General features: G+C 46.2%; 1 protein-coding gene across 2 annotated transcripts in view; it reads left to right on the top strand.

Moving 5' to 3' along the window:
* Positions 1 to 14740, top strand: part of ECE1 (endothelin converting enzyme 1) — a 381652-nt gene that overhangs the window by 122695 nt on the left and 244217 nt on the right. Inside the window, exon 2 of one of the 2 annotated variants that reach the window (XM_086921670.1) lies at positions 1143 to 1229. In XM_086921670.1, coding sequence (XP_086777796.1) covers positions 1143 to 1229 — 87 coding nt within the window. Of the gene's footprint in view, positions 1 to 1100; positions 1230 to 14740 lie in introns of those variants that run through there. The other variant, XM_086921669.1, reaches the window with a different exon arrangement.

Here is a 14740-nt window from a genome sequence, read left to right as displayed (position 1 = left end):
AGTCATAAGTCCGTGTCCATGTCTCACCCTCAGTTGAATATAGTTGGACAGCTAGGACTTCACTTTGATTAGAAAAAATGCCTCCATGTCATCGGGGACATATGGTGCCAGGCTTTGGAGTGCCTTTAAAAAAATATTGATTTCATGTGTGTTCCTCCAATTGGTTTAGTTGTAATGAATGAAGCGTACTACTCCCAGAATGGAACATGTTGTTAAAGGGAAGCCTCAGAATGGTAAATGGTGTCCTTAATGACGTGGACTTGAGTAACATCCAAGTCACTCACCTTGGATGTTCCTGCATGGGGTGGAAGTGCATCCCAACCAGGAAGGGCCCTTTTCGGGGTAACACTTCACAGGCCCCTGGAACCGTCCATCACCACCCCCTTTTGTACCGCCCTGGAACCTGTGATGGCATACTTTGGAGGGCTGTGGTATTTGTAGTCCCTGCCCACTGTGACGTAACGGGGGGCGGATCTCCAGACTGATGGGAGCTCTCTTGGGGCGATGGGGCTTATGTTGTGATCGGAGGTGAGGGTGGAGCGTGCAGAAGGCTGACGGGCATGGGAAAACCGGGTGGACTGCTTTTGCAAACTTTGGCCAGCCTTTTAACCTGCTGTGGAATGTAGCCATGAAAACCTCACCAGCTTATAGTGCTTCCTGTTTTTCCCTCCGACCCGAGCGCATGTTTTCTCAGACTAAGACGTTCACACAGCAGGAACCTTCCCAAGCAGCACCAGCCCCCCTGGGTGGGCTATTTCGTTCGCTTTCGTAACTTAATCCGCCCGCAGAGCTCTTCCGAGCTTGGCACTACTCGGAAATGTGTTTTATATAACCTGGTCAAGGCGTCCCGTAGGCCCGGGTCCCAAGAGCTGCTGCCTCCTCTTTATTTTATCATTTTTTTTTTTTTTTGTTGCCATGCGCAGCATGTTTTTGTAAGCCGAGGTGTTGGCGCGGGCCCGGCCTCTCCGTCTGGCTGCGGGTGCTGGGGAGGGCTTGTCACGGGCCTAGAAGGAATGAAAGAAGCGTGTGCTCCGGGGCAGGCCGCGCCGCACAGGTGCTCCCCTGACCTGGCTTTTACCAAGCTCTTGGGCCGTTGAATCATGGAAACACTAAGAGAATCTGTTCTCCATTTAACCCTCCAGATGTCGACCTACAAGCGGGCCACGCTGGACGAAGAGGACCTGGTGGACTCCATCGGCGAGGGCGAGATTTACCCCAATGGAATCCAGGTAGGATCCCCTTCATACCACTGTACTGTACTGTACTGTTATGTGCTGTACATGCAGCTTTTCACCCATAATGCATTTCAAGCTTCCATTGTACTGTGTTCTATTATTTGTATAGCGCTTACTACACATGCGCGGGGCGCTAAAGCGCTCACCCACACTGCTGTACGCTTTACTCTGCAACACGTGGATGTGTGCAGGATGCTGTGGTTGCTTTCAGCGCTTATTGGTGTGATGGACCAGGAAGTGTGACACACATGTTATGCGAGGAGCTCTGATTAGCTCTGCGGGTCTGTGTATTATTTATAATTATTCTTGTTGTGTACTCTCGCTGATTTCCTTTGCTGGTTGTAGCAGGAGGTCGTCTTCTCTGGGATCTTCAAGATCTGGCGGTGGGATTTAAATCTGTGTCCAATAAGTGAGGGGGATCCGGAAGTCTTTCCGGATTGGCTGTGGCGGGCCCTTCCTTATCATTTTCAATATGATGCTTCAATGAAAGATTTTCCAAGATCAATTGCATTATATTAATCCTTCTTAGACCTCACCCATTAGAAAGAACATGCACTGTCTTCTGCAAAACATATAATGGCCTTACGAACAACATACTGGGGCTTGGGAACCAGCCCACTGCTTTACCATTGTGTGGCTTTCCTGCCACTCTTTTTCCTGCTGTTTATTCGTATTCCAGCTTTTCAATCTAGCATATGGAGCCCCTTGGAGAATAACCTCTTTAGCGTCCGTCTATGTTTACATTAGTTAATTTTCAAGCACTACTTTTTTCTTGTGTTAAGCACTCCATTAGTGCATGTGTTTTCCAGCTGTCTCCCTCGGGTACCTCCACCCCCTCCCCTGCACTCAATCTGTGTTCTTTCTCACCTGGTGTTTCTACCCGACCCCTTCCTGTTGCACTCATCTTGTTGCGGTCTCACCCATGTGCTTCTCTCCCACCTGTTCACATTGTTCTTTTGTCCGTTTTCCCCATAGCTTCAGTTACTTCTCTCTGCTTTCTCCTTGCCCATGCACCCCATTTTATTTACTCCACCCCCCCCGTATTGCTTCAAATCCCCATGTTGCTTCCCCCCTTTAAAAAATAAATGCCTGCAAGTTTTTTAGTTACTGATTAACTATAACTACAAAGAAAAAAAATGTGGCCACCGCATTTGTTAGGTGTACGTAAGTGCACCTACAAAATGAGTCTGCTTTATCAAAGGCTGTTTTTACAACAAAAACAGTGAAATATGTATTAGCTGTGCTGCAGTGTCATGGATGCTGGCAGCATGGTTATAAACCGTCGGCAAAGTCCATAGGTCCCTCAGGAACGACCTCTTGGCTTTGCCAGTGGTTATTATCATTGACATTCTAAGGTGTTGGTGCTCAGAATAAGTGCCTATTCAGGATGTGCATGGTGGACTATGTTAAATTCCTCTGGTGGCCAGTATTGTGAGGCCGCTCTCCCGTGTCTTCACTGGCCTCTCATTAGTGCTGAGCTTGAGCAAACCTTGTTTACCATGTCTGTGATGTGTGAGGGCTTTGCAGTTTGCCTACTCCGTCTTATCAGGTTGGAAGTGGTTCAAGTGTGGGGTGGTGGCAGGTTCTAATGTTGGCTAGAGAGGTATATCTCGTACTTTGTATGGTATACATATTTTCCCCTCAGTATATTTAGGCCCTCAGAGGCTGTGTTTGGTGGATATCCCAGTTTTTGGTGGGGTGCCAGAGGCCTCTTGGTGGGCTGGTTGGGATTGTTCCATAGTTCTGAATTGCGCTTGCAATTTTAGAAGGGATTATCGTTCAGGGTCCTATCGCAGAGTCAAAAGTTGATATAATTATCTTTGGAAGAACCAGATCTTCACCACCTTTGTGAACTCCTGAATGCTTAGAAAGTGATCGAACAGTGAGTTCTGGTTTTCAAACGCCCTCCTGTTATGGTGAGTGACCTGCCTGTCCTCTACAGCTCTCAAAAGCTGTCCTACCCCCATTCGTTTCAGCCCCCTGCACCTGCCATGGCCACATGCAGCAGCTACAACTGATGAAAGGTCCCATCCCATGCTCCTGGTGACTTGTGGTGGTCTCCTAACCCAGACCCTCCAGGGCTTCCCCCAGCTCCCCGGGTAGGGGTGCCACATGCCCAGTTTTTATGTTTTTAAACTGTCCTGTGTTTTTGCTTTCCGGCTGCTAAAATAGTGGGAAACGCTGAGAAATCTGGTATTTTTAGGTTCCGCCTGGCCGTAGCACTGCGAAGCAGTGCTCCGCCCAGGAGAAAACTTTTGTTTACAGTATGGGGACTTGAATCCGCCTCTTCTTCCATTGGCTAGCTCCATAAATGGAGGCTAGCCATTGGAAGACAGAGGCGTCCGTCATTCACCGAGGCGATTCGTGGGCATTCTGGCAATGTTTTTCTCATCCTGCCCCTTTTAGTACGTCATGCGGCGGTGGGCGGGGTTTATTTTTTGGGTCGTCGAGGTTTCATTTGCTCATTCCGCGGCCGACCGCCACCGGAAAAAGTCCTGGCGAGTGCTCCCCTCCCGCTGTCCGTTCCCGCCCCCCCTCCCGCTGTCTGTATGCCCGTTCCAGTCCCCTCCTGCTGTCCTTATGCCCGTTCCCGCCCCACCGCCATAGAGCAGCTTTCATTAGGGCCCAGCGCTGAGATAAACATTGCGCCTCACAGCCCGCGGTAGTTGTATGCAACATTCCGGGCGGCAGGCACAGTACGCAGCATGCTCTCAATCGGTCTTTTACAGAGCACACATAAAACCTGATTTTTATCTTCAGTTGGGGTTCGCCTCGACCCTGAGCCATGTCAAAAAGTATGTTGGTGATTAGCCGTTTAAAACAACCGGGACAGAGCACATGCACTTATTTGATCTTAAAAGGGGGAGTGCTGGAACTTCTCGGCAAGTTTGCAGTACTTCGGGTTGTGGGGCTATCGGCGCATCTCAGAGTAACAGGAAAGAGGCGCGCTAGGGTAGTAGGTACCTGCACTTTATATTTGCATGCCTAGCGCTGGCTCCGACCCTCCCATCGTCCTCAGAGAAGTTGCTGAAAGAAGCCATGGGTGCTATGTAAACCCAAAACTGCCCAGGAATGTCCACTGTGGGTAAACGTATGTGTGGGTTTTTTCGTGTCTGGTATAAGTGCGTAACGCCGAACCATGGCTATTTCCTGGTTATTGCGCCGGCGGAGCGCGCGAGCGTTCAGGAACGGGCAGGGTGGACGTGTCCAAGGCTGCTTTACCCCTTCGGCCTGGCACGGGGGATGGACTGGCCCCTGGGGTATCTTGAGGCCTTGATAATTCTAATTAGTGAGACTTCGGGGCTAGAGTGGCCCCCCAGTAATGTGTTGTGCTCCATACAGGCACCAGGCCTGTATGTAGCAAATGCGCCTTTACCTGTGTGTGCCACACGGGCCAGTGTGCCCCCGCGCATGCTGGTACCAGGGCAGCCCGCTGCCCTCCACCCCTTTCAGCACAAGTTGCGACTCTTGCAAGATCAACCGGTGTCCAGGAAGTAATTTCAAGTAAAGCTTACAAAAAGTTATGCTTTTCTGCCTATGTGTTTGTGTATTGTTTTTTTAATGTAGTTTGCTTGATTGGCGCGTTTCCGGTTCAGAGACCCAGACCCTAGTCACGCAGCAAACAAGCGCTAGTGGAAGGGCCTGCTGGGAAGCGAGGTGCCAACTGCGGGCAGCAAAATAGTCGAGGCGCTCAGTCACTCGCACTTCAGCGGGTATCCTGCCACAGACCGAGTTCGCTCGGCGCTGGAGTGAGGTGCACCGCTTCTGCCCAAAGCTCACCAACTGCTCTTCACCCCACCACACCACCGCTTCCCGCCGCACGCATCCGCCTTCTCCACAGCCACATTGCAGCGCTCCCTGCAGCACATGTCCCACTTTTGCTTTGTAGCCCTGTCGCTTCCCACTGCACATCTTCCTACCTCCTCCACTGCAGCACGCTTACCACCGGCACTGCACCGCATCTTCTAGCACGCGTCCCACCTCCTCCACTGCAGCACACCTGCTACCAACACTGCACCACTTCCTGCAGCATGCGTCCCATCTCCATTGCTGCAGCACACCTGCTACCAACACTGCACCACTTCCTGCAGCACTCGTCCCACCTCCACTGCTGCACACCTGCTACGAGCACTGCAGCACGCCTCCCACCTCCACTGCTGCGGCACGCCTGTCGCCTCCAATTCACCAGTTTCTGCAGCACGTGTCCCACCTTCATCACTTACACTGCACTGCTTCCTGCAGCACGCGTCCCACCTCCACTGGCTGCACACCTGCTACCAACACTGCAGCACACCAACTACCAGCACTGCAGCACGCGTCCCACCTCCACTGCTGCGCACCTGCTACCAGCACTGCTGGAGTTAAAGTGGAGAGAGCGGGGATAGTTTATGGCTAAGCAGTTTATTTTCACTGATATTTACCCCACTGATAACGGAGCGTGCTTGGCCTGTGTCTGCTAGGATGTTGTTAGCTTACCCGCCCCACCACCCTCCCGCTGTCCGTGTCTCCGGCCCCAGCCCCCGCCCCACTTGTTCTTTATTTTGCCGTTGCATCTCACACGCCTGAGACATGGTGAGTTTATCCTGTCATTCTCGATTTCCTACTTATTCATTTAACACAGCGGCAAGGTCGCAGAACGTAGTCCAATAGCCAACCTAGGCACACACAACGCATCTAATTAATCAGCCCCACTGCCATTGTAGCTCTCACTCTTCCTTTTCACACTCTCTTCCAGTACTCTCTCTCCTACACTGTGTACACTCCTCACCCATCTGTCTAGCAGTCCATGCCCGCTTTGTTCCCCTTATGCTCCCTTCGGCACAATTCACTAGCCATGTTTTCGTAGAGAGTTATTAACTGAATGGGCAGAGTTCAGAGCGGACCCCTCCAGGGAAAGTGGAGAGAGCGGGGATAGTTTATGGCTAAGCAGTTTATTTTCACTGATATTTACCCCACTGATAACGGAGCGTGCTTGGCCTGTGTCTACTAGGATGTTAGCTTACGTTAACAAAAGATGAAGCAGGTGAGGGGTTTTACCTTTCCTAAATCCTTATCACAGTCTAAAAAAAAGCTTCTTTAATTTTACGAACTAGTCTTTCAAAACCAAATTCAAGCCTTAGTAACTACAACCGCCAACAATGACATTTTTGCTGAAACATTTCCGCAGTTTACTTTCCATAACCTTTTAGACTTGACATGTGAAATCGTTGTCATAATAACATAAAACGGTTATGAGGGCACATTTACAAACATTCTCCTGCATAGAGCAATAGGCTAGGCATTTAATTGCCCTGATTTCAAGCACTAACTTGCTCGTACTCCCCAAGTACCTATGTGTTGTTGAATCATAATCTTTTTAAAGCGGTTGGAAAGGCTTCAGTGTCCGAATTAGTTTCTTTAACTTTGGCCACTCTATTCTGTCTGTTGAATGTAGTGTCAAATCCACTCTTACCACATAGTGAAGTGAAGGCAGGAGATTTGTGTGCTCAGTCCCGCGAGCTACAAAGAGTGTGTTTTGTAAATATTTCCACAGCAGTACAGAGGAGCATAGTTTTGAGATCGCTGGGCTGTGTGGGCTGAGAGAGAGCTGTTGGCAATGTAAATAACAATGACATTTATTTATAAGTAAAAAAAAAAAAAAATGTCATGAGCAATGCCAATAGCTCTAACTTTTCCAAAGGCGAAACCATTGCATTGTAAATGCTTGTTCCCTTTTGAAATGTAAAACAGCAAAGAAACCGTTTTAAAAGTGTGTGAGAGCTCTCTACATTGTTTCACAATGACGATTACAGCAAATAGAGACGATTGCCATGCTACCAAAGAATCTTGCCAATTTTACCTGAACGTAAACAAGTAGCTTGTATTTGTTTCTAAGAAAGTGGCAACCGTATCCCCTGTGCTGGGCTTGTGCCACCGCCCCCTCCTCGGGCAGTGTTCACAGCTGGCTGGTGCCCAGCAGAAACTGCTCCAGACTGCAGCAGCACCGGGACAGCTGGTAGGGCACAGCCAGTGCTGCTGGGCGACAGCCTGGAGGTACCTGCCGGTCACAGCTCGGGGTCCGTGTCACATTCACCAGCACGACCGTGCTCTGGGCCTCCTCCTCCGGCATGCCAAACCGATCCCTTTTACTTGGAGGCATTACCTGCTAATTCCTCTTGCAGGCCCCCCTCTGGGAAAGCGTCCAAGAATATGCATATAACCAACAGACGTGTCTTTGAAGCTCCCATGTCTTTCTGGCACTACCAAAGGACGCCTAACCTACTGTATTTTCCATATCGAATGCCAAACTTGTTATGCCGACAGGGTGCAAAAGGCCCTCGACATATGTCTTTGAACCAGTATGCCCAGTTCCAGTCTGCAGAGTTAAAGGCTTCTCTAAACCTCTTTCCCGGTGCGGGGCCAGCTGCAGGCACATCTCTTTGGATAACTGAGAGACATGTGTTGTCTACATTTGAGAGGGGGCTTTTCGCTTGAGTGACAACTACCTGTAGGGCTTTCTGTAGGTTGTTCTGCTGCTGGCTCTTGAGTGGGTACGGGTAATGGTTATAGTGCCAACGCATGCCTTCAATTGGGTCATTGTGCAACGTTTTTGTGCTGTGAATGTAAACATTCACCCATCTTGCATTACAGTAGGGGCTTTAATTCTACCATTGTGCTATGAATGTAAACATTCGCACCAAACGCAATCCACGTATGGCCTCTTGACTACCATTGAGCCATGGGTTTGTGCTATGCATGTAAGCATTCATACAACACAGTCCACAATGACCTCTTGGGAACCATTGAGCTATGTGCTGGTGATACAGATGTAAACACCCATACATAACAAACAATCCTGGCATGACTACATTGTTATCATCATGTTAGGTGCTTGTGCTAGGAATGTATGCAGAAAGAACAGATGATGGATGGAATGCTGAAGAATGCAAACATTCACCCTCCATCAGAGATCTGTTTTAATCCATCTTTTTGCTCCCCACGCCACACGAGTTTGGACCAAGCCATATGCAAATCAGTCTTGACTCTTTTCCTCATAAGAATAGTCCAGCCGGAACTGCCAAGCTAGGTCCTCTATGGACTAGAAACCAGTAACGTGGGCCCAGTTTAGGCATATCGCCCCTCATCCGCCAAGCTAGCTCGAATCCAGAGGCGCAGTGTGCATGGAACCCACCTCTGGGAATACCCTTTTACCTGATGTCAATATAAGCAAAAAGAACAGGTGATGGAAGAAATGCAGACAATGAAAACATTCACCCCCTGTCACAGATCTGGGTTTAATCCATTTTATTATTTGTTTGCTTGCCACACCAGTTTGGACCCAGTCATATGCAAATCAGTCTTGACCCTGTTCCTCATGTGAAAAGTCTATCCCGAACTGCCAGACCAGGTCCTATATGGACCAGAAACCAGCAACCAGGGACCGGTTTCGGGGAATCACCCCATATCTGGCAGGCTAGCCTAAATTCAATGATCCAGATCTCTTGGCTGGGGATGAGTGTTTAAAAAGTTTCAGCACTCTATCCATCATCTTGTTGTGTTTGCAAGATGGGTGGATGTTTACACGTATTGCACAGCAATCTAGGTGCCTCATTCCTACCAATGTGCTATTTGTACTTTAAATGAGATAATGACACATAATAAACTATTTATGACCTCTCTGCTATCATTGAGCTATGAGCTTGTGCTCTGAATGTAAATATTCACACAATGCAGTCTTTCTATTACCTTACTGCTACCAATGGACTTGTGAGGTGCATGCAAACGTGTATTCATAAAGCGCTCCTCGTAGGCCTTGTGTTATGTCATATTCTTGTGCAAGACGTACAGATTTGCAGGTATGACCTTATAGCTGCTATTATGCTATGTGCATGTGATATACTTTGATTGCATTGGGAGTTAATGTTTAAATTCATGACAGCATCGCAACTATTATAATATGGGGTTGTGTGATACATGTGTCTCTAATTCAATCCTTGTAGGTCCTCATTAATTCTGTTGTGCTATATTATGTGCTTTTAAGGCACACGTAAAGACCATGGCCTCTTTGTGCCTATGCTACAAAAGTAAATATTGCTCTATAATGCAATCGAGGGAGGCCTTCATCTCTACCACTGTGCTTGTGCAGTGCATGTAAACATTCACCTCCAATGCAATCTTAGTAGGACCACCTACATAGCATAATGTTGTACTTGCGCTACAGATGTAAACATTCACCAATGTTGCCAGGCAAGTGTAACTAACCTCTTTGCTACCACTGTGCTATGAAGTTAAGCCTTCATACTTCAAGCAATCCAGGCAGGGCCTCTTGTTACCAATTATAGCTATGGGGTCAAACCTGGAGGTATGACCTCCTTGGTGTGATTGCACTGCTTGCTTGTTTGTGAGTATGCCTAAAGGTTCACCATAAACGAATACAGTTATGACCTGATCACTATGTTTGTGCTGTGTGCTTGTATGGTCAACGTAAAGCTCACCCCAATTAGAGTCCATTGTTAGTTGTACTACAATATTTCGCAGTAACACTTACAAAGTACCTTAGTAGAACCCACACTACTCTTGAGTAGGATTGGGTTATGTGCTTTTGTGGGACTTGTAAAGATTGACCTGCATGGAATCTGTATGGAATTTCATGTTCACAACTTAAAGGTATGCTTTTTTAGTACTTCTTACGAATTACGCTCGTAGAAAACATATGCAACAAAACTGATCATTTCAGTGTTAAGATATGCTTTGGTACAATGTCTATAATTCAAATGGCCTTGAATGCAGAACTTAGAGGTTGGTGAACCAACAAATGAACAGGGAGAACCCGTGCACGATCCGAGCCCTAGAAACCGTTAGCATCTTAATAATGCAAAAACATGTGAAAATATGAGCCTTTTTTTTATTTTTATTTTAAAGGGACTATTCCTTTTACAGGCAGAAATGCTTCACATTAATACATCAGAATAGTTTTGTATAGTGCGCACCCTGAACTCGGATATAGGAAGTTGCTATTATATTTGATAATAAGGAAAAAGGAGGCTCAGTCAAATAACATTTACCTATGATCACAGAGTTTGGTGAAGCGTGGACGCGAGGGCTTGTCCCAGCCTTTCTTGTTTCACATTATGAAATTCACCCACTGCATGGCTACCTCCTTTTCCTCCTCTTAATACAAAGGTGCTGTTGCTGGCTACTTTTGTGTGCTTCCTGCCGAGTGTAGGCACTCGTACGTAAGAAAATACACCTCACACCAAACTGGTCAGAGTCTGTCATAGGAGATGGCCTGATTGGGGGAGTAATGGGATTTGCTCCAGTAATGAAAGCCTAGTCTAAAACCAGTGAGAATGGGCTATAGACCCCTTACCTCATGCTTTCCACCAGGTACACCTGTATTGTGCAGTGGTGACGGGTGTGTAGGTGCAGAATCTGATGTCGGAGATGGACATCTCTCGACCAATACAAAAGAGACCAGTTTTCTGCCTCACAGACTCACATCTGATCCAAAGAAAAGCACCACTGATCAGTTTTTTTGTAAAGTACACAACAACCCTTCAGTCCTAATGAAGACTAAATACCCTAATTAGGCGGACTAAAGGATAGTTTTCTTTTAAGAGTCAAGAGAGTGAAGGTGAAAAAGCTGTGCCTCCGACTCTAATCAAGCTGCCACCACAGTCGTGAGAGCCTGTGTTGAGATGGGGGTAACCACTCTAACCTGGAGTGGGTGGTGCCCTTTGGCACATAGTATTATGTCCGTCAGACGCAACAAACCCAGTTTGACGTGTGAGTGCAGTCTAGTCCGTTGAGAACTACAATCTTCATTCTGCATCTGCCTGTAATGGCCGTGAAGGAACTGGTGGATTTTATTGCATGAATGTTGGCTAGTGAGGAGCATGTTAAATTTCAGCTGTAGGTGGTGTCTTGTCATTTGGTTGCGGCTTGACAGTTAACACATAAAAAAATGTTCCTGGTACACTACGGCTGGGTTATTCGATATCAATGGGATCCTGCTGACCTGCCGACCGGTGGCGCCTATCTTCATAGACTGCCCTTGCTGTAACTCCCCTATCCGGTGTATCCAACCCTGTCTCGCTCATCGTGCCTACAGACAGTATAGTGCCAGCCTCGGGCCTCCAACCAGCAAGAACTTAATGGTCCGTTTTCTTTGGACTTTTTTGTACCTTTTGTCTCTCCTATTATCAAGTCTGGAATCCCTCTATTGAGATGTTTGAACTGATTTGAGAACCCAGCTGTTCCCTTCCTTTGGGTCCAAGTGTGGAGCTCTATCTTCCGTATTTCTTCGCTTACTTTGATCCTGTGGTAATCTGTTTTTCACCTGTTTCATCACTTCTTGCGTCTCGCATATGACCCGTGCACCCTGAAGGTGCGTCGGCACTGGAATTGATTTTAGTCTCCCTGTTCTCATCTGTGTGAGAAGAAATTGGTTGACGAACTGTATGACTAGCTCATCATGGGATCCTATGATGCTGTTTTGGATTCTATCGAATTATACCTTTGAATTTCTGTATCCCCGCGTTCTGCTGGGGTTTTTCCGTTTGTGTGTGTGTGTGTGTATATATATATATATATATATATATATATATATATATATATAATCAACAGATGTCCGCCAGTCTCCCAGCCTCACACGGCGGCGGGCTCGAGTGAGGAGGCGACCCTCGTAATTTTTCAAAAAAACAACTTTACCATCAAGAAGTTGACTCGAGCCCAGGCCCTTTTAGCGTGTTTTTTTTTTATTCACACAGAATGTCAATCAACACCCGACTCGTTTCGGTGCAGCCGCACCTTGGTCACGGGTAACGGTGTTTACTCACATCAACATTTTTAAAGTAAAGTAAAATGTAAACATAAACGTAGGACTACTCGTCCTCACACCAGTGTTTGCTCCACCACTGTATGGCGGCCATATTTAAATGTGTGACTGGCCACAGGTATACTATACATCGTGTATAAATAAAACTGTTTAAGGACAGCAGAAATAAATTATTGTAACACATGAATCAATTTGTTACATGTAGGTGCCCGAAAGCGTTACAGTTTTACTGATTTACACAATTTAGCCCATGTGGGCAAATGTACCAAAACGCAGATACATGTACCGTGACAATTCCGCCCCAGTGGGCATAGTAATTTTGTACGCTGAATTCGGCCCCAGTGGGCATGACTGTCTCATTCCAGTCTCATAACAGTGTCCTTGAACTCAAAAAATATTTGAACTCAGAAAGTTTTTAAATTAACAAATGTATAGTCCTGTGATTCCATCCCATCAAATCAGCAGCAACCAGTGGTATTACATCCTCCCTGTGTGGCGACATGTGTCTCCTACAAACATAAAAAATATAATCACTTTAAAATATACACAGATATTTAAACATCCAAGACAGCTTCAAATTCATGTTTTTAAGGGATTCCATGAGTATTTTTAGTACGGTGAATGTGTTGCATGGGCTCCTAAATTAAGTGGACAGCTAACTCCTCATCCTTATTCAACCCCAGCGGTTGCACAGTGTCATATTTAATTATGAACCTTGATTCAAGCTGTCGTAATTGTCTCAATCTGTCCCCACCTCGTTCCGATGGTGGGACCCTGTCTAGAGCACAAAACTTAAATACACTTAGATTTTTTCCATGAAAGTCTTTAAAATGTTTGGCTATTGGATAGTTTTTGTCCTCATTGGTTATGGCCCTCATGCGTTCTAATACACGTTTTTTACAGGGATGTTTTGTACTTCCAATATATGTCAATGGACAAGGACACTGAAGTGCATAGACACAGTAGTCAGATTTGCACGTCAGATGTTTAAGAATCCTGAAAGGTTTGTTGTTTTTGGACAAAGTAATTTCCTTCTTATTGACACTGTTCTTACAGTCTTTGCATGAGCGACAGGTAAAGAAACCTTCTACCTTCCTGGTATCTTCTTTGTCCCTTACCATGTTGCTACAGAGCACATCTTTCAGAGCTGGACACTTCCTGTAGGTGATCATAGGTTGTTTCCCCACAGCCTTTTTTAGTGTTTCGTCCAACTGGAGTACATGCCAAAATTTTTCCAGACTTTTTCTGACCTGCCATGTTTGGTCAGAATATGTGGTGATAAATCTAAGTGGCCCCTCTTCACTATCACCTGGTGGTTTGGATACAGGAAGATCTTTCCTGTTTACGTCTCTGACTTTGTTACAGGCTTGTTCGACCACTTTGGCCGAATAGCCCCTCTCCCTGAATCTCTCCTTCATGATATTCATTTCTTTGTGAAAGTCTGTATTGGTTGCACAGTTCCTCTTTGCGCGTAGCAACTCGCCAAAAGGTATACTGTGAATCAAGTTTTTGGGATGACAGCTCGACGCATGTAGTATGCTGTTGCCTGCTGTAGGCTTGCGGTACAGCTTACTAATGAGTCGTCCATTATTAACTGACACCAAAACATCCAGAAATTCAATTGATTGCTTATCAATAGTGCTGGTAAATTGTAAATTGCATTCATTCTGATTCAATTCATTGACAAATTGCAAAGCTGCATCTTTGCTGCCCTTCCACAGACAAAACACGTAGTCTATATACCTGGCCCAGAGGACCACGTTCTGGGTAAAGGCCAAGATGTTACTGGCCACCTGCTCCTCCCACCAGCCCAGGTACAAACCCGCGTAACTGGGTGCAAAGCAGGTCCCCATCGCAGTCCGCCTGGCCTGGCAATAGACAACATGATTGAACAAAAAATAATTACTTGAGAGGCAGGCACGCATCATTGACACAAGCATATTTGTATGCATCAGATACCTCACATCCCTTTTCTTCAAAAAGTGTTGGTTCGCTCTCACACCTAAATTGTGGGGTATACATGTATAAAGGCTGTTGACATCTAATGTCATAAGCCACATGTCTTCCTCCCACTGTATGGGTTCGATAATTCTCAGAAAATCACGTGTATCTTGCAGATACAATGGTAATTGTTCCACATAGGGTCTTAAAAAGTGGTCTATGTATTTGGACGTGTTCTCATATGTACTGCCAATGGCGGAAACAATGGGTCTCCCCGGGGGTACTGTAGTGTTCTTGTGTAACTTGGGTAAAAGATATAAAACCGCAAGTTTCGGATGGTCACACTTCAGAAATTTGTATTCATCTTCTGATAAAAGTTTGTCATTCTTCCACTCATGTAACTGTTTCTGATAATCTAGATTATTTCTTTCATAAGCAGATCTAGAGCTTATTGCATAATTGTCCTTGTCATCAAGCTGTCTTTTGCCTTCAGCAAGGTACATTTCAGTGGGCCACACGACAACATTCCCCCCCTTGTCAGACATTTTTAATACAATGTTGTTGTTTTTAAGATCAACCATGGCCTTTCTTTGTTTTCTAGTTAAATTATCATGAGTGGGTTTTGAATTTTATTTATCTTTTTGAACTCGGTAATGACACCCTTTTCAAACACATCAATCGTGTCACAGTGAATTTGTGGTAGGAACCTAGATTTGGACTTAAATCCGCTGCCACTTGGACAGTCATA

Source organism: Lissotriton vulgaris, chromosome 5 (genome assembly GCF_964263255.1).
Source record: "Lissotriton vulgaris chromosome 5, aLisVul1.2, whole genome shotgun sequence".
NCBI lineage: Eukaryota > Metazoa > Chordata > Amphibia > Caudata > Salamandridae > Lissotriton > Lissotriton vulgaris.
The sequence above is the reverse complement of the archived record's forward strand: the minus strand, read 5'-3'. Positions and strand labels throughout refer to the sequence as shown.